The 18,943-nt window shown below is 47.8% G+C and overlaps 7 protein-coding genes across 7 annotated transcripts; 3 read left to right on the top strand and 4 right to left on the bottom strand.

Annotated features, from left to right (window-relative positions):
• Positions 1–183: 183 nt before the first annotated feature.
• BDCG_16156 (uncharacterized protein) lies at positions 184–872 on the top strand (the record flags this gene model as incomplete). The annotated part of the gene is made up of 1 exon (XM_045425416.1): positions 184–872. One exon carries the CDS (start codon positions 184–186, stop codon positions 400–402), a length of 219 nt encoding a protein of 72 aa, XP_045279202.1. The 3' UTR covers positions 403–872.
• BDCG_00521 (uncharacterized protein) lies at positions 803–4,906 on the bottom strand. The gene is made up of 2 exons (XM_045416031.1): positions 4,167–4,906; positions 803–3,934 (listed from the first exon to the last, which is right to left on the bottom strand). Exon 2 carries the CDS (start codon positions 3,901–3,903, stop codon positions 2,638–2,640), a length of 1,266 nt encoding a protein of 421 aa, XP_045271845.1. The 5' UTR covers positions 3,904–3,934; positions 4,167–4,906; the 3' UTR covers positions 803–2,637.
• Positions 4,274–5,198, top strand: BDCG_00520 (uncharacterized protein; the record flags this gene model as incomplete). Its single annotated transcript, XM_045416030.1, has 3 exons — positions 4,274–4,402; positions 4,469–4,575; positions 4,949–5,198. The coding sequence occupies 3 exons, from the start codon at positions 4,274–4,276 to the stop codon at positions 5,196–5,198; spliced, it is 486 nt and encodes a 161-aa protein (XP_045271846.1).
• A 2,473-nt stretch (positions 5,199–7,671) lies between these two features.
• Positions 7,672–9,014, bottom strand: BDCG_00519 (tRNA splicing 2' phosphotransferase 1; the record flags this gene model as incomplete). The annotated part of the gene is made up of 2 exons (XM_045416029.1): positions 7,672–8,694; positions 8,844–9,014. 2 exons carry the CDS (start codon positions 9,012–9,014, stop codon positions 7,672–7,674), a joined length of 1,194 nt encoding a protein of 397 aa, XP_045271844.1.
• A 377-nt stretch (positions 9,015–9,391) lies between these two features.
• Positions 9,392–13,072, bottom strand: BDCG_00518 (ubiquitin-protein ligase E3). The gene is made up of 4 exons (XM_045416028.1): positions 12,235–13,072; positions 11,131–12,159; positions 10,987–11,079; positions 9,392–10,926 (listed from the first exon to the last, which is right to left on the bottom strand). The coding sequence occupies exons 1-4, from the start codon at positions 12,809–12,811 to the stop codon at positions 9,647–9,649; spliced, it is 2,979 nt and encodes a 992-aa protein (XP_045271843.1). The 5' UTR covers positions 12,812–13,072; the 3' UTR covers positions 9,392–9,646.
• A 10-nt stretch (positions 13,073–13,082) lies between these two features.
• Positions 13,083–15,122, top strand: BDCG_00517 (rRNA-processing protein EFG1). The gene is made up of 2 exons (XM_045416027.1): positions 13,083–13,802; positions 13,919–15,122. The coding sequence occupies exons 1-2, from the start codon at positions 13,298–13,300 to the stop codon at positions 14,572–14,574; spliced, it is 1,161 nt and encodes a 386-aa protein (XP_045271842.1). The 5' UTR covers positions 13,083–13,297; the 3' UTR covers positions 14,575–15,122.
• Positions 15,123–16,090: 968 nt separating this feature from the next.
• Positions 16,091–18,493, bottom strand: BDCG_00516 (F-box domain-containing protein; the record flags this gene model as incomplete). Its single annotated transcript, XM_045416026.1, has 1 exon — positions 16,091–18,493. The coding sequence occupies one exon, from the start codon at positions 18,491–18,493 to the stop codon at positions 16,091–16,093; it is 2,403 nt and encodes an 800-aa protein (XP_045271841.1).
• Positions 18,494–18,943: the final 450 nt, after the last annotated feature.

The following is an 18,943-nucleotide window of genomic DNA, read 5'->3' as shown; positions in this document are numbered from 1 at the left end:
CCCGGTCTCGAGCTCCGGTCTCTCGCTTTTATGATCTGTGCGGGACATGTTGGAGTGGTCTTTATCGGAAATGGGTGCTCTGAACGTTGCAGGAACCTCGTACAATCTCGAAGAGATAAACCACTTTTTATTTCCAACTTCCCCTGCTGTCTCGTATATTCTCCCCTTTTCAAAACTCAAAAAATGTTGCCAGGAGGGGCGGGGAACGACGTGACCGGCGGCGCGGGTGGGGGATATGTCTATAAGGAGGGTCGCGCGGGACCGGACAATGGTGACGATAATGATGAGGGTGCGTGGCCAGGTGCGGGGGTGTGGCGGGGTGCGGTGGAGTGGGCGCGGGCGGCGGGGAATAGGCTTGCGGAGGCGGAGGAGGGGGTTTGGAGGTGGGTTAATCGGCGGTAAGGGGGGGGGGGAGGAGGGGGAAAAAGGAAAAGGGGGGAGAGAATGGTGAAGGGGGTTTGTTTACGAAGAGGATAAGGGTGGATTTTTTTGTATATTGTGAGTTGGGCTGGGCTTGGTTGCTTTTCGGATTATTATTTTATCTTGGGTTTTTGGGAATTATGGATAATGGTGTTTGGATGAATAGGTGATTGTGGATTCTAATATTGATCCATGTTAAGACTTTGAGTTTGTATGATATAATCTAATCGTTCAGATCTGCTTTCTTCTACGGGCTTTTTAGTCTAGATGGGCTAAGTTAGGTTATTATTTTGCTCACTAGATGTTTCAGTAACTACTTGACGGTGACATCAGATAGATAGATGATCATGAAGTCTTTTCAAATTGATTCACATTTCACAGTGAGAAGGTCAAGTGCTTGAATATTGAATATAGAAACTAAAGAAATAGAGTATGTGCATATATAGACACACTTAAACTGAATATATATATATATATCAGTATCTGATATTATAAGAGTATCTAAGGTGTGTATAGTAAATAACAGTGGTGATAGGGGTATGGTATGTAGCAAAGAATTGAAAAGGAGGAGAATTGAAATCACACGGAAAAAAAAAAAAAAAAAAAGAAAGAAAAAAAAATCGATAGGATAGATATGAGCCGGCCAAACCATAGTTATTCATTTTCATTTCAATCCCAACTAGAAATAGAAAAGGAAAGGAAAGGAAAGAAGAAGAAAAGCTCGAAAATTTGAAGCTCTAAAGCACCACCCAGTACTGTACAGTTAAGACGACCGAGGCGCGGAGCGAATGAAGAAGAAAAAAAAAGAAATCATCATCACAATACAAGATAAGATGTAAGCAAGAGAGATAGGGGGAAATAAAAGTTTAATAAAAAACTCAGTGCAGTACACTTAAGATGACCAAGTTTCCTATGCCACTCTTTCTTTCTCCCTTTTTTCTCTTTTTCCTTCTCTTAGCTGTCAAATCGATGCTTTAGTGCCTCTTTCCTGTTTTCCTTCCTTTTTTTTCCTTCCTTTTTTTTCAGTGTTGTTGTTTTCTCCTTTTTTTGTATGTATTTCGAGACGTTATTCACAAACGGCCAGTACATCAAGTACAATATCAACAAAGGAAATGTCAAAGGAGAAAATCAAAGATGATATAAAAATAGAGAGGGGAATAGCAAAATAGACAAAGAAAAAGGAGTTCATTCAAATAAGAAAACACTGGAAAATTGATTAAAAATGTTGTATGAATGAGATGGTTAAAAATAAGAAAACAAATGCTGACGTGACTGGAAAAATAAAATAGAAGAGGTAGGTAGATAAATATATAGAAAAAGGGAGGGCCAAAGATTCTATTTTTCTCTCTCAAGAAGTGATGTGCTACTGCATTGTCGGTAGCGCATGATCAAAGCTGCTCAAGATATGAGCGCGGAGAGAAGAGCCAAAGGAGGGAGTGGGTATATGGGGAATATATGATATAAACAAAGCAGAGTTTTAGAAGCGGAAAGAAAAGGAAGCAGCAATGTCTAGTCGCCAGAGTAGAGAGTATTGAGGGTATGAGAAGAGAAAAATTAACGGGGAAAAAAATACGAGTTCAGTAAACCGTTAATAGGCATGAATGGTAATTTCAACGCCGTCATTGACACCCAAATCAATGTAGTAAGTGGGAACAGGACAAGAAAGTACAAAAGAAAGTAATAATAAAACCACAAGAAACGAAAAAAAGCTTCGTGTTAATGCATACGGGGATATTGACAAAAGAAAAAGACAAAAGAAACAGCTACAAAGGGAATAAGACAAAAGGAAAAAAAAACACATAAGAACGCCATCATGCCATCGCTGAAGGCATGAAATAAAACCTTTACCAAACCCAATGTTGTGCCCATTTGTGTTTCCCATAGTTTTCCCACGTGTTTGTCTGATCGTGGGTTGGAGCGTTTTCCCTTGCTCCACCGTATACAATGTCAGTCTGGCGGGCATGTGAGTGTATGTGTCGGAAGGGAATGTGTCGAAAATATCAATAATCGTGAGACGTTGTGAATGGTAATAAAAATAATATAATAGTAATGGTGACAAGAATAAAAAACCAAGGCCTAGTCTGGTCCGGTCCGGCCTTACCAAGGAAGATACGCTGAATATGAATGATGCCGTATGTTAAAATATGTGATTAGGTATGTTGTTGATGTGGCGTGTCGAACGGTATGTGAGGGTAGAGAAAACCGTAAAGAATGGTGTTACATAGAACCGAGCTGCAGGAGCGCTTCGACTGCTGCGCGTTCTTCGATATCGCCTCTAACACCGTCGGGGAAAGAAAAATCGACATGTTGAAGGGGAATGCCGCCGGGGACGGATTTGGTGAGGGCCGAGTATGAAGGTCCACCACCATAGCCCCGACTCCTACTTTTGGAGCCAGCCGCGTAGGTATTATAATTATAATGAGAATTGTTGTTGTTCACGTCAGCACCACCCCCAGGGGCACTAGGGTAAGACCTGGCCCTGAGGGCGGCAGCTCCAATCTGCGCCCAGTCCTCTTCATCTGTGGCGTCTGCCTCATCCCAATCTCCGTCCATAGGTATTTCATCCTCTGGAGTTTCGGATGAGGAACAGTAGGAAACTCGATCGTCTCCGTCGAGTGACATTTTGTCCGCCTCGTGCTCTAACATACTGATATCTTCATGGTCTCTGTAGTCGAAGTCAGAGTGAGAGAAAACGACGGAATCTCCTGCCATCGAGGAGCCGCACTGGCCAGAAACGTCCCGGGGCTTTCGACCAGCAGGGATCTGGATCCGGATCCTGTCATGACGAGAGTAGGAGGACGGCACACTTCCCGGAGGAGATGCGGGGCCATCTCCACTGTGCTTGGGAGGTTGGTTACGACGCCTCGCATCCCACCTGCCCCAGCCGACCTTTTCAAACTCGACGTCTCCATCGACTCCTGCACCTTCGCCGCCGCTTCCCCTGCCTTCTAGGGCTCCTACGACAAGTCTGCGTGCTTTGGCAGGAGGGATCCTGGAGAAACCTGGTACCGAAGTAGTCAGGTAGCCGATGATGTGCCTTATAGCCAAAGGGCCATGAGTGAGAAGGATATCAGGGAGGTGGTGTTTCGCCAGCATTCCGGGAGAGATCGCATCGGACCCAGCGAGGGAGGTCAGGTTCTCTGCCACCAAGGGGATATGGTGATGCTGGTCCTGGCTTTTCGCATGGTCGACAGCATCCTGCAGGTCGATATCAGAATCGACGTGCAAGGGGACGTAGGGCGGCGAGGCGGGAAGATCCGAATGTTGGCGTTTGAAGGCATGGGGTGGCATGTTAGGGGAGAGGGAATTGGGAGGGGTAGGTAACATGGCGGGTTGATTATGGCGGTGGTGACGGCCTGGAACAGCAGCAAAGCTGTCCCTGCCAGGAGATAAGCCACTATCACGCGGCTTGGGGATCTCAACAGAGGCGGTCTTGCCAGCAAGAGCCATGGCAATGCTGGACGAAGCTGGACGAGTCGCCATGATTGCGGATATAGGGGATGATTGTTTTATTCTGTTGACAGCGCAAAGAGATATATATAAATTAGCAGATGGATCCAAGGAGGCACACAAGTACTTTTTGTACAAGTGCAAAGGAGTGATATAAGGCGAAGAGGCTTTATTGAAAATAAAAATAAAAATAAAAAAGGGAGGGAGAAAACACGCGCGCGGCACCATAAAGCCGGGCGCAGTCACGCGAAAAAAGAAATTAGGCTATGATAGATAGGAAATAGAAATGCACGCACCACTCGAGAATATCCACGGTTGAGGTTTGAAATCGCGAGGAGACAGACAAAGACGAGCGGACTAGCTCAGGCTCAGCTGTATGCGAATACAGGGCAAGGATGGATTAATGGCGATAGGGAGACCGGTCGAAGGCACAGTCTCTCTTGGATGGATGAATGATTATGAGAAGGAAGACGAAAGAAGCGAAAAGGCCGAGAAGATGACAGACGAAGAAGAAGGAGAAGGAGAATGGACGGTGGGTGATTAGCTAGTATACGAGAACCGGCAGCACTCGCAGATATCTGCTAGATTTACTCTGTAGTTGGTGGTTGATGATGAAGTTGAAGTTGAAGTTGAAGTTGAAGATGGCGATGGCGATGGCGATGGCGATGGGCGTCGAGAAAAAGAGAAACGGCAAGGCAAGGCAGGGTTAGTCACCAATCTAGGTGGGTACTTCCCCATACATTTTATTATGGGGCGGTACTTACGCATACACGGACTAGCCTAGGTAGGTTCGCCCAGTGCACGTGATTACACTCCCGCCGCAAGTCCCAGTTTGGGGCGTATTTATTTTTAGCGGTATTGCGCTGTATTTGTATTTTTCTGGGTTTTGATGACGGAGGCTCGGGAGCAAAAAGCAGCCAAAGATTGGGCAGGATGGGCCCTCATTACGTATGTAACGGGTGTGTAATGCTGCAAGACCTCCCTCTTCCCTCTTCCTAAAGTTCTCCTTCTCTTCCCCTCCTCGGTCTGGCTATTATTATCAGCTAACTCATCAGCTAATCAGCTAACTAATCACCAGCGGCATGCTTGTTTATCGGCTCCTCATTGCTCGGATCGGAAAGACTGAGAGAGCCCTGGAGACAGACCAGACCAATAACCATGCGTGCGCGAGGGGTCTGAGCCCGCCCAAAGTCCCCAAGGTTGCTTGCTATACCCTGTTTCCTTGGCCCGCATGCCTGCCTATAGTTACCTGCATACCTGCATACCTGCATACCTGCATGCTATTCCTGCTGGATAGAGAGGTATCCATAATTCTGCCCATTATTTGATGCAGAGACATACATTCTAGGTCTGAATGGCATAATTCCCATCTAAACTGTTCTACTGCGCGTCTGGTTATGAAACTTAATCTAAGCATGCAACGCGAACAAACGAACGGTGGGGTTTCTATGAACTGCTCTCTCCCAGACATACATACATACATACATACATAACTAACTAACATTATTGACTGCAGCCCAGTCCGTATCAAAAACCTTCGCACTAACCTTCCAGCTAATCCAAGCCTGCCAACATCACAACGCACCATCGTGGTTGGCGGGGGGGGTCTTTCTCCTCGTCTTCCGCGCGCGAAAAATAAGACTTTTCTCCATTATTCCCTAGTTAGTTAAGTTACATCATCCGTTTTCCCTCTCTTCTTCCCCTGGGCTCAGTGGTAAGGGTAAGTTCGTCGCCCCTTGGAAACCCGCATCAGCCCGCAACATCGACCACTCACTCTCCGCTCTTCTTCCATGTTATTGGCCGGCTGCCTCATCGTGCTGTCTGTGGTTCTGGCCAGTTCAGCGTAGGCGGTTCTCACAATCATCGCAACAAGTAAATAAATAAAAAATTAAATAATAAAAAATTTTGAATTTGGCATCAAAACATTTGCGTCACCACATGCGGCTGGCTAGATTCGTCACCCCCTTCATTGCCCAGCCGTGGGTTATCAATGGCCTAGTTCGGGGTAAAAAATAAAAGAAAAGAAACCATCAAACCTGGGTTGACTGCAAATGCGCAGGGCAAGGTTTCGAGGGCGCAACAGCATGTGGGCGATTTCGCCAAATCTACACGCTCCATTGACTACTGATACAATAATAATAGCTCAATAATGTTATCATCCTTCCATGGAACGAGTGGTCCTCTCCTCCACCGTATTGTATTCATCTTTTACTACTAACTACCTTGCTTCTTCCACATTATTTTTATTTTTCAGTATTTCGTCATATCATCTAGGACCACGTTAACATCAACGAATAACTTGGACCCCTTGATCTCTACGTCATCTTTGCTCATTCAATTGAACAAGAAGCAGAACTGACAAAAAACAAAAAAAAAAAAAAAAAAAAAAAAAAAAAAAAAAGAGAGAAAGCATTTCAATTGGAAAGGAGATTTACCAAATCAAATAGATGCATGTGTGTATATGTCTGCTGCAGCCTCTATTGCCCCGCATCATCTCATCTCTTGCAGTTTGCTGAGTTGTGTTGTCTGCAGATGACAATGAAGCTATCATTGGCCCCTAGCAGCAAATAGAAATACTTCTCAATAATACACATACACACTCAACATCAATCCCAGCAGCTCGATTCCAGGTATGAATGCTTGGGAAGTTATAAGAATACACCTAATCCCTGTTCAACTGTTCAAAAGAAGCAGAAGAAAATGAATTCCTTTTTTTTTTCCCCTTCCTCACTAACTACCTACCCAACCTTACCCACCATCGCTTAATTTTTCTTTACTACTTAATATTGCAGAAATGTCTCCCTGAACGAAGGTGGGTTGAGAAGAGAAGTAGCTGGGATGGGATTCGTCTCTGAGATTTCCTATTCATCACACAACTTGAAAGAAGGAATAAATAAGAGGTAAAATATAAAATACAGAGTACCGTGTGGAAATTTTGCCTTAGAAAACTGAGAGAAGTAAAATTTATCCCCAAGGTTCCCGTCTGCATTTTTGTTAGATCTCTTCTGCCGCAGGCACAGAATTAATTCATTATTAGTAGGAAGACACCGAAGAAGAAATCAAGCTGCACTGTGCACTCACTCATCAATCACAGTTAGTTTGTCTTCCTCTTCCTCTTCCTCTTGCTATTCTTATTTTTGCTATTTATAAATTTCAGCATATTCATCAAGGTCTAGACAAAAAAAACCACTTGGGCAGAAACATTAGTTAAACACTAGTTCTTGTTTCCACCCTATCTCTTTTCTTTCACGGAATCGGTTATTTAATCTGGCCTGCCTAGGTCTGATATGATAATGATAAGGCTCGTAAGGTACACAGCATACAATACATACCTTGGGGGAAAATGAGGATGGTTCCAATTTTTCTCTCTCCATCTTCTATTCATGATTGGATGAATGTACCCTTTCACGACCGCCCCCTGGGTTTGTGGATGTTTTGAAATTGTGAAATCTAGGCCTTCTCGTCCACAACGAAGAACTAACTGATGTTGTAGGCTGCTGCTCTGTAGTCAAAAGTTAGTACGTAGGTAGGTAGGACAGGACGCTTTGGGTTCCTGTTGGGGCTGAGAAACACGCCCAATTGGCCATAAGTCCAAGCATGAGATGAGAAACTGTTTCTGATCACCGTCCGACTATATCAGTTCTTGCTGAGGAAGTAGATGTAGACCGGGGATCCTCGTCGCGGACGCTGGCGGGTGTAATAAAAATCTGCCCGGGAGACGGTCACACAGGGGGCGGAGCAGAAGTTATACAGCACCAGCGGAACGCACATGTAACATGTACATTCCACATTCCTCCAAATTCATATATCGTTCGCCCCAATAACATCCATCTCCCCCTCAACCCTAAGCCTAGGAGCTCCCCTTTTCCCCTTTCCTCTCGCACCACCCCTCCCCGCCCCGCCCTTCGGATTCTTTGCCTTCAACATCCACTCCGGCGTCTCCTGCACCAGTCCCCCCTTCTCCCTATCCCACAACACCCCCAGCCCATTCTTTCGCTCCACAACAATATCAAAAAACTCCACCCCAACCCCCTTCCTCCCACCGGCCTCCGTTCCCACCCCCATTATATCCACCCCCTCACTCAAAATAACCCCATTCTCACTCCTCCAAAACGGCACGCCCGCCGCCAACGCCCTCTTCAAATCAATATATATCAGTATCTGCGCATCAGCTCGCATCCCGGAAATAACCCCTCCAGCACCACCACCCAGAACACCACGACCAGGCGGCGTGACTGCAACAGACCCTTCGCGCCCCTCCGGTAATACGCTGGCCAGCGCCGGTCCCGTGGCGAAATGTATGTGGTTCCTACTCATGCATCTCAGGCCGCCGTCGGCGAGTATCGACGGCCAGGCGGCGTGGTACGTGCCGTGTACGACGTTGTCTGGGAGCGGAGGGGCGGAGGAAGAGAGGTGGTGGTCATCGCCGCCCGTGCCGTTGGAGGGTGTGAGGGTGAGTCTTTGGAGGAGGGAGGCGGCTTCGACGGCTTTTATGCTGTGGCCTTGTGTGGCGCGGATTAGGTAGTGGGATGGTTCCGGATCGTTGGCGGCTAGGGCTTGGGCGGTAGCAGATGCGGTCGCGGTTGCGGTTGCGGCAGCGGCAGCGGCAGCTGCGGCTGAGGCTGTAGTGGTGGTGGTGGTGGTGGTGGTAGAGCCATGGCTATCTTGTTCGCATGGGTCTGTGGGCGCTATTGTAGTTGTCTCATCGTGTGGTTGTGGAGGAGGTTTATATAACAGGCCGAACCGTTGCTTGTCGGAGGTGTGGACGGCGTTTAGGATTTCGGGGAAAGTGACTTTTAGGGATTTTAGTTTTCTCCAGGCTAGCTGTTAAATCAATCATATCGCTTCCGTTAGTACCTTCTTTTCATACTTTGTTTGGAATCTAGTGAACGGCACCGTTTTTGCTTGGCGGGGGGTTTGTTTGAGAGGCCTGCGGTGTGGATGGACATAATAAAAATGCGCGAGAGACATACCACATCAGCCACGTTCGCATAACCATGACTGTCGATTTTCACCCCTTCTCTCTCCGCTGCGTGTCGTAAGATGTAGCTCAACGCCTTGGACACAACTACCTCACGACCGGGCTCGGAGCGCCCCGCTCCGTGTCCCCGCCCATGATCCCGTCCTCGACGAGAATGTGACATATGGCGCGGGAAAATTTTCTAATATTTCGCTAAAAGCTCGAACCGAACCAGTCAACGAAGGCGTCTGGAACGTCGTCAGAGCTTCGTTGTTTGTTGTCTGTCTGTTGTGTGTAGAAGTAAGTAGCTGAGGCGGAGTGGGTTTCAAAGAATCATGTGGAGTTGAGGTGGAACAGTGAATACGTACGAGGAGCGGCGAGCTTTCGCTTGAGAAGTTGGTGACCTTCTAGTAGTGGTTGACGAGAGGGGAAATTTCCCTTCTTCAAGAATTATATAACTTTGCGCAGTCATTCGAATAACCTCTAGTTAAGTTATTTAGTGAGTGATCGTCGGTATTAAGTAAGCCTTTTTAGCCTCTTGTTTTAGGTTCGGCAAATTCCTAATATGTGGAGATGTGAAGCTAACTACTCCGTACGTCAACGCTGTAGCAACAATTTGTTCGTTGGAGGAGAGACAACGTAGATTCTACGTATTATTGGCAGGAAATGTTATTTCAAGTAAAATAGGCGTGGTATATTTCCAGAGATTATTGACACGAAGGCGAACGCGAAGAGAACAATAGAACCACGCGGACAAACGACGGGCCTATTCCAAAAAAAAACAAACACAACACTCAAAGCCACAAAGGTCATATTTCATCGGTCACATATGCAATGGCATTCAGCAACTGGACAAATCTTATGCTTTCTAAACCAGTCCCTTGCATGATGAGCGTGGAATCCGTGGTTGCAGTTGATGCAGAAGACGACAAATCTTTTCATCACATCTTCCTGCGGTGCCTCGCTTGCTTGCTTGTTCGTGCTTCCGCCAGCAATCGAGGCCCGAGACATTGGATCTGCAGTGCCTAACCATAAAGAACAAATTCCGCATCTAGGCATATGGCGCCCACACTTGGGGCAGATGGTACCCGACTGCGATGCAGTTCCCAACGGGCTCATTGGCACTGAATGAACGACTTCCATACCGGTTGATGGGAGGTCCGGATATTCAGACCCATCCTGCTGAGAAAGAGGGCGAGTGCAGTAGTTGCAAACTAAACTGATCTGCTGTGGAGGTGGTTTTATGAGTTTACGGGCATACCAAGTAACTGCCAGCTTTCGTGATTCAACGTCAAACCTAGCCCTATCTAGCTGGAGTTTCCAGGAATTGATCTGTCGTCGATATGTCTCTCGCCAAGCTTCATATCGGGTGCTATTTTGCGGATCCGTGATGAATCGCGGGACAGTATGGCTCATGGCAAGTACGGGCGTTTGGATGTCGCCGAACTTGTCTATGTAAGATTGAAATAGGTCCATCGCTCCATGGTCAAGGCCTGTAAGGACAACTCCTTCAATATTCCCTTGGCGTATCGCATCCATGGTTGCATCCCGGAGGTAAGAAGTTAGTTCGTCGTCGGGGAGCCAGCGGAGAGCAACTTCCAGTCTATATTTCAAAGGTAGTGTGACCTCTCCAATTACAGAATTCCAGTCACCTTTGCCCACTAACGCTAAAATAGCCCGAGCGTAGGGATCTGCGAGCTCTTGCCCGATTTCCCTACATGTTTCCTCCCAGTAGGGGTCGGTATCCCCCTTCGCTGCACCACTAATGGCCATGGCGAGAAGTTTATGTCCCTGAGTAGGCTGGTTTTTCCTGAGAGCCAAGAGAGCTAATTTTGGTTCATCTTGGAACAGAGCCAGTGCAGCAGCCTTTGTATGCTGACGTGCTTCTACAAGATTGTTCACCATGGCCTCCAAATCCGCAGTAGATTCCGCGGCTCCACTGATGCGAAGGCATAGTCGACGGTGAGCCGGGAATCGAGTGGTGCATCCCTTTCCTTCTGGAATACCAAGTGCCTTGACGAGATCTATGATAAGATTATTTATATCGATAGTTTGGTTCACATTAGAACGGAGTACGCGATCCTCGAGGCTCTGACCTATACTTTTCTGTTAAAAAAAAGTCCCATCAAAACTTCAACGTTCCTGGGCATGCTTACCAAGCCTCTCATTCCATATACTATATACACCAATATAATTCATATCCACCGAATTAATTATCATTGAATCGCCGATGGAGTTTTCTCGGGCGCCTATTTTTACTCAGCGAAGGGTCACCAGGCAAAAGAAGCGGGCAAACATACGCCCTACCCAATCCCAAAACTCCCACAGTCCAGGATCGTCAGAAAAGAGCTCTTTGTTGGCCTCGCCATCGACGAGGTAGCCCTCTTGACATCGTAACCGAGGAATGGACATCCATGCTAAAGCATCACGGACTGTTAGTCGTGTGTCAGACATTCCCGCCGATAAAGACCTTTCACGGCTCTCCCGACTGGGCAAACGCTGAGCGACCTTGGTTGAAGCAGAAGAATCGGGGGAGCTTCGGCCACCGCCATTTTTATTATCCCCTATAGTGGCTGAGCTGCCATTTGGTTGGGCGGTAGGTGATGTAGAACGATCCTGGGTTCTTTTCGAGGTTTTGGATATTCGTGAGGGAGATTCTGACGAAGGCCTTATAAGCTTGAAATCTAGGTCATGTTCTCCCAGCCCTCCGCGGGCTAATACGCTTTGAGAAGAAAGATCCATGGGGCATGGCTGCGATTGAAGTGTGAATAGCGCGACAGACCGATTGGCCAAAAGTGTAACGGTGGTCGGTTCATTTGACGCACTAAAATTCAAAAAGTCAAACGATGCTACTTTCTGCGAAGGATTAGTACTGCGGTCATGAGGAAAGTAAGGATTCCGGAAGTCTCGAACAGTCTTCGTGTAGATTTGTTCCGGATATGACTTGGAGGAATTTCTGCCCAGGGTCTGATCTAGTGACGTTCGGTTTTCGTCTGAAACGTATTCTTTGGCCATATCATATGCCTTGAAGTCGCCGTCACTAGACAACATCCCTAAACATCCCCGTTTAGTTCTAGAGAACCGCAGACTCCATATCGAGGATTTTGGGTCAATAACATTCCTAAATTCAAGGGCTGCCGAGAGCTGGCTGGAGTCCGTGGTTGGGAGTGCCGCGGATGGAAATCTAGCTCCGGAACGTCGATCCCAGATACAGATGGTAGGATCTCCTGAGGGATTGCCGGACGCAATATAATTTTCATCCAACCAATCGATAGCTAAATTATGTACACAGCGAGTGGGAAATTGTAAGGATGGGTTTCCTGAGCCCTCTGTAAATTGAGAAATATATATGTGTGTCACCGGTTAGGTAGTGAACAATCCAAAGAAGTTGAGATCACCCATACCTCGTAGATCATATATTCTAACGAACTGGCCCTTGACTCCCGTCACTAGAGTATCTGGCTGGTCTCTGAAAAACTTGATACTGGTAATCGGTTCCGAGCTCGCGAGCTTCCTCAAGGGTTCTAACGCGTGTCTATCGGACCCGTATCCTCGAGAACCGGTCACGGAGAGGCGCTGGTTTACGTCCCAGATATTTAAGCAAAAGTCATTCCTCACTTTATCCAGCCCAGCTGCTAAGAGTCCCTGAGTGCTAAATGCAACGGCATTGCAATACCTCTGATTCCTGATGGAGAAAACAATCGGAGCTTGATAATCATCGTCTAGACGAAGAATCGTTGCCTCCCCGGACGCCTGACCAACAGCTACCAGGGTCTCGTCAACAGGAGACCAGTCAAAAGCACGAAAGACAGGGGCCCTGGAGTGTGATACCAGCACATCGTAGTTCAACGAGGTGCTATCTCCAGACGTCACCCTGCAGAGCTTGAAAGATTTGCCAGATACATCGACGTAGAGGAATCTCTGCTCATCTGCATTGGAAGCTGGCGACCAACGAATTGCTGTTTCAATTGCTGTTTCCATTTTGACTCAATTATTGGCGGTCGAGCTCATGCCGGGTTATTAAAATATGTAATCCTCAGCCTGGATCTAGTGCCATCGTGGCCACAGCAAAACAAAACCACGCGTCGCCTGGATGATCCTTTGTTAGAGCGAAGTTGGGAACAAAAACACAAGTTGTCGCAACTCTGGTTCGCAGAAACTGCGGAGTTGAGCTTAGTTAATCCGCGCTTCTTCTGGGAGGTTCCGGCCCGATAATGGTCCGTTGATGACGCATGATGACTAAGCTGGCGTTAGCTTCAAGGTAATTTGGAGAAAATTGTTAAAGAAAGAGTGGTTGTTGAAGGTGAAGAAGTTTATTGACTCTGTTCACTTCTTGACTAGAACTTATTACGGCGGCGATAAATTATAAGACCCATTTACAAACGCATGGATTAGGTCAATTTCCCCTCTTTGACTCTCCCATCCGCACCCATACATCGGGTAAACTCAAGTGTTTCCAGTACCATCATGGCTTCATTCACGAAGCAAGGAAAACGAAAGGATATAGAAGACGACTCAATTTCCTTCGAGACCTCAAAGAGACATAGGGGGAACAATCTTGATGCGCGAGAGGCTTCTCCAAGAGCTCGAGACGAGCAGGACGACCGCCGAAAATACCACGATCGAAGCGAGTTTGATAGTAAAACTCGCAAGCAACCCAGCAACCCCCGAATACATGATCCAAACCCATACACCAAAGCACAGTCGCAGCGAGATGATCGCGCCTATACTGCGGGACGCGCCGCAGTGAAACCATTTCGTTCCCGTGATGTAGACCTCCCCTCCGCAGGCGAACTTAAGAACAAAATTCGCGACATTAAGCGCCTCTTAAAGCGTGCCGATCATCTTCCGGCCGACGTCAAGATAGAGAAGGAGAGGGCACTGGTGGGGTATGAAAGGGATTTGGAAATTGTTGAATCTCGAAAGAATCGGGCGGCAATGATTAAGAGATATCATTTTGTGAGGTTTTTGGGTATGTAGAACGACCGAGGTTTTTTAACACACGCACACACACGCACACACACAAAGCTTATACGTATACTTTACTTTACGGATGCTAACAACGCGCTCCGTCCTTCTAACTCTCAGAACGAAAAGCAGCAACCCGACGACTGAACAAACTCCTCAGACGGAAAAAGACACTCACAGAATCAGACCCAACTCCAAATAAAGAGGAACTAGATTCCCTCGAGGAACAGATATACCTCACCCAAGTCGACCTCAACTACGCTATATACTCTCCCCTGACCGAGAAATACATATCCTTGTACCCGAACCAGCGGCGCGATAAACAGGCTCCCGAACTGGAGCCAGAGCCGGAGGACTCAGATATCATCCGCAACAGTTCGGGCGAGAAGCCGCCGCTGTGGCACGCGGTCGAGCAGAGTATGAAGGACGGCACGCTCGAGCTTCTGCGGGATGGGAAGCTTGGGATTGGCATTTCTGGGCAGAAGAAGACGACGGCGAATAGCGGGCCGTTAGCAGTGCTGTCGGGACGGAAGGATGGGGATGAGAGCGTTGATGGATTGTCGCTGGCTGTGGAGGCGGGTGGCAAGAAGCATGGGAAGAAGAAGAGGGAAAAGGAGAACGAGAACGAGAAGCGGGGTGATGTGAAGAAGGGGAAGTTGGGAAGTTCAGGATCGAGAATGGAGGATGTGGATATGAATGGCCGGAAGAATAATAATGATGATGTTAATCATGATGATGATGACGATGACAGCGACGGCGGATTCTTCGAGGAATAGCATGTTATTCATAAAGAACTATACGCAGGACCTAAAAAAATAAAAATAAAAATCCCTAAACGGTTCTCCTGCGCCATGTCAAACGCTCCCTCATCTCAATTTTAGGCCGTTGCCTTGATCCATTATCTATATTCAGCGTATGAAAATCAAACTTCCCATGGCGGAATCATTCTATATAGGTACCTCCACGACCACTGAGGTGTATCCCGCTTTTAGTTTTATAGAGGACCTAATCAATTCCTCCGTTCGTGGATCATACAGCACATATCATATACCCCATATTTCTTAAGGTAGTGTGTCCCATAGCTAGATTAGTGTAATGGTACTTTCCGTACAAGGGGTCAGGAGAGTGGTTGGATCAAGTACGTAGGTATGTAACGTACGTTATAAGACCAAGAGACGGAGAAATAGGAAAGAAAAAAGCTTTCGTTTCAAAGAAGAGAGAAAGCTAACTTACCAGTTTAAAACAAAGACTAACAAGATGAAGGGGACATACACAATATCAGAAAGGAAATGGAAATTGAAGAATAGATCTTTCAAACAAACAAAAAAAAAAAAAAAAAAAAACCAACAGACACCAACCAACACCGACTCTGGAACTGGAGAAAGCCACCCAGACAATAACATTACACCATTAACTCTCAAAATCGCCCAATACAACCCACCCCACCACCCACAGGTAAATAGTTAACAAACGAACAACACCGCTAGGCCTGGCCCCGTATAACTACCGTGTAACCCCGCCCCATTCCAACCCATACATAAATAGCAAATAACTTACCCCCCACGCATTAACTGATCCGCAGAACATATCCCCCTTCCATCCAGATGACCCGTCGGGTTTAGCTATCCCTTACTCCCGGACGCTTTGCTCCGCTTTCATATATATATATATATATAGCGTACGTACTCGTCCCCATCCATCAAGGGATAAGGTGGGTATGGCAGGGATGTAATATGCAAAAATGACCCTTCTCCCATCCCATCCCATCCCATCATACATCATACATCATACATCATCGCTTTCTGGAAAAATGAGGTAGGCCAGCTGGTGCCTTCTCCACGAGGTATGTACATACATACATCGGGAGCCTAGCGGCGAGGAGGCAGGTGAGACAAGGTTAGATCGATAATTTTGCAAACTCCCAACGCGTGAAATGGATGCAATATATAACCAACAGTAGTTAGGACAATAAGGGGGAAAAGAGACAATAAGAGGAAAAATGTACGAGTACATAAGGAGTCAGTGTTAGATGGGGAACAGAAACTGAGGGAGCGGGGAGAAGGGAAATGGCAGAGTGGAATAAAAAAGGAAATATATGTTCAAGATACAAAGAGGATCATGGTGAGGGGTAAACCAGCCTGTTAAGTAGCATTTATTATCAAAAAAGGTAAACCGGAAAAAGATATGCAGTTGTCAAAGAAACACACACATAAGGAACGTGCGTAACACCATATATCCGTCTCAAAAAATGGTGGAGTTCACTAACCTATCTCCCCCTTCCCCCCTCACTTTTTACATTACCACACACCCTCCACTCCGCGCCCTCCTCCTCCGTCCCCCCAATGGCGCCAGTCCCGCAGGCCCATACGCACTCTCATCCCCTTCATCATCCTCATTATACATGCGCTCCACTTCCCTCGCCCTCCGCCGCCTGCGGCGCGCCCCAGCCCCGCCCGATCCAGCCTCCTCGTTCGCCATCATATAATCCGCCCATTTGCGCTCGAGCCGCATGGCGGCCGCGAGGTTGCCGCGCAGCACGCGCTTGGTGTGTTCGTTGACCATCATCTGCCAGCCGTAGAAGCATTTGAGGTCGATGATTTCTTTTGGGTAGAGGATTGTGGCGCTGGGTGGCGGGGGAGGGGTCGTGGGGATGGTGTCGGAGGAAGGGTTGGAGGGGGTTTCAGGGTTTGGGGTTATGGGGGTGGTGGTTGTTATTGTGGTGATTGGGATGATTGAGGACGTGGGATGGGGGTCTGTGAGGGTTGTGGTGGAGGTTGTGGAATCGGTGGAACCGGAGGTAGAGGAGGAGGAGAAGGAGGAGGAGGATGATGATGATGATAGAGATTGGTTTGATTCGGTAGGGGTTTTGGGAGGTATGGCTCCGGCGGCGGTGGCGATGGGAAACGGGCGTGCCACGAACGTGTTGCAGGACAGCACTTCTCTAATGCCTACCCAGGTGACGTTTCCACAGTCAAAGACGGCTACTCTGAAGCCAAGACGGGGGAAGCTATTGCTCGATCCGCGCGTGCGGGCCTGTTTGCAGAGCTCAATTAAGGTAAGATCGGAGGCTCTTGTGTTGTCGAGGTCGAGGGACCGGATACGGGGACAGGATTTCAAAAGTTGTAGCATCCCTGTGTCGCCGACTCTTTCGCAGTAGCTAAGATTCAAATGTTGGAGGGTTCCCGCGCACCGCGCCTTTGAGAGCTCAAGTAAGAACGTGTTGGTTAACTTGTCTAATTCCTCGAGATCCAGGTGTGTAAGGCGGGGAGTGGTTCGGATGACTTCTAGGAGGGCATTATCCCCTATATTTGGACACTGTGACAGCTGCAGCCCTTCCAAGTCTGGAAGGTTATGGGCAAGGCTTTTGATCCCCACATCAGTCAAAGAGCGGCAGCGGGATAAATCCAAATGCTTCAATTTCCGTGGAGGAACGACAGCACGGCCGGTCAAAAGGTCGATCTCTGGATCGACCCCCTCCATGAGAATTTTCAAGCTTGCATCCGATAAGGAGGAGCAGTGGGAGAGTATCAGCCGTTCCAGGCTATTTGTCTCGAACAGCTGCACCAGGAGTTGACGATTATCAAAGCCGGACAGCTCATTCACCCGCAAATCTCTCAAGTGAGGACAAGAGGCGACAATCCGTCTCAACCCTCTGGCGTCGACGCCCTTACACCAGGAGATGTCGAGGAATTCCAGTTGGGGACAGTTCTGAGAGATTGTTTTCATGGAGGCATTGCTAACTATGGACAGTCCAGATACATCAACATGGACCAGCTTGGGGTTCTTCCGTATTAACAAATGGAGGGTTGTTCGGTTAATCCTGGAATCCCTTATGCACAGGTTGACGAGATTGTGGCAAGTATTGGATATGAGCTCTCCATGTGACAACCATGCGTTTTCCAGCTGGGTACAGCCACGTAGGTTCAAGTCCCTCAAAAACGGGCCTGCACCGGTAATCACTTTTACCAAGGCTTCACTGGGTATATCGGTGTAGTAGGTGGATGTATCCAGCCTAGCCCACAGCTGTCCATCGAAGCACATTTTGTTCCACGCTTTGGACACGCGGGAGCATCTAAAGAGATCTTTAGCGGGTAGATACTGCAGAATGGCCATTTTAATTTCCTCCGGCATATCCGCCCAGAATTCAAACCGAGGCTTCGGTGATTTCACCATAACTGTAACCATTTCCGGCATTTCACAAAGGTTTTCGTCAAGTTCCATTGAACTCGGTAGAAGACTGCCTCTGGACGTTGGCCGCATATCTGCAGGGAGCGGTATGGAGCTATGGGAAGTGGTATTGACAGCAGCAGCAGCAGCATCAGACGTTACAACCCTTATTGGGATGCTGTTCTCATCATGAACGCCCTGGCTGTGGGGGGCGGTATTGTTCCTAGCCGCGAGAGACCCATACATCTGTGGTGAGGCTGGGCTTGTAAAACATTGCGTATAGGATGTTGAGTTAAGAGAGACACAGGACATTGAAGCTTTCCCGTGCCGCCGGCTACCAAGAGACGAAGAGCGCTGCCTGCCAGTTTTCAACAGGGAAGGGCTTGATGCGATACGCTGTAGTCCATGCAGAAGCTTCTCACTTTTTCTCTTCGGGGGCATACCCGGGTGGTTGTCCGCGGATTCCACGCTCATTGGTGTGGTCGGGCCAGGCGACTCCATCATCTCATCAGGCAGTATCGAAGTCATTGTTGGGTTATGTTGTAACTTGGTACTTAAAGGGAACAAGCTTGAAAGAGAGAGCTTGGTGCACAGCCGATCACACTTAAATATCGGGAACGAAATGGATTGGCGGTAGGAATGATAAAGGGACTAAGTAAGAGGTAGGTAAGAGACAACCGGGAGGGGTGATTTGGGGATCGAATCCAGCGCGATCATAGGGCAATAGAGGGTAAGGCGTAGATGGCTGCAACAGGTCAACTGCTGTCACCAAGTGAAGTATGATAAGCGAGGATGACGATGACTCTCAGTAAGCGGATGACGAAGGTAGGGACAGTCCACCGTCTAAGCAGACAGAGAGCTGAATGTCCAAGCGGTCTGCAGACCCGGATGGCAGGTAGAGTTTGTTGAGAGGAGGAGGAATAATTCTGCGGAGGGGTTGTGGTAGAGCGCGGGAGAGCGATGAGGTCAGCGTCCGGC

Source organism: Blastomyces dermatitidis (assembly GCF_000003525.1).
Source record: "Blastomyces dermatitidis ER-3 genomic scaffold supercont1.1, whole genome shotgun sequence".
NCBI classification, from domain to species: Eukaryota; Fungi; Ascomycota; class Eurotiomycetes; order Onygenales; family Ajellomycetaceae; genus Blastomyces; species Blastomyces dermatitidis.
Note: the sequence above shows the minus strand (reverse complement) of the source record. Positions and strands in the feature narration are given on the sequence as shown.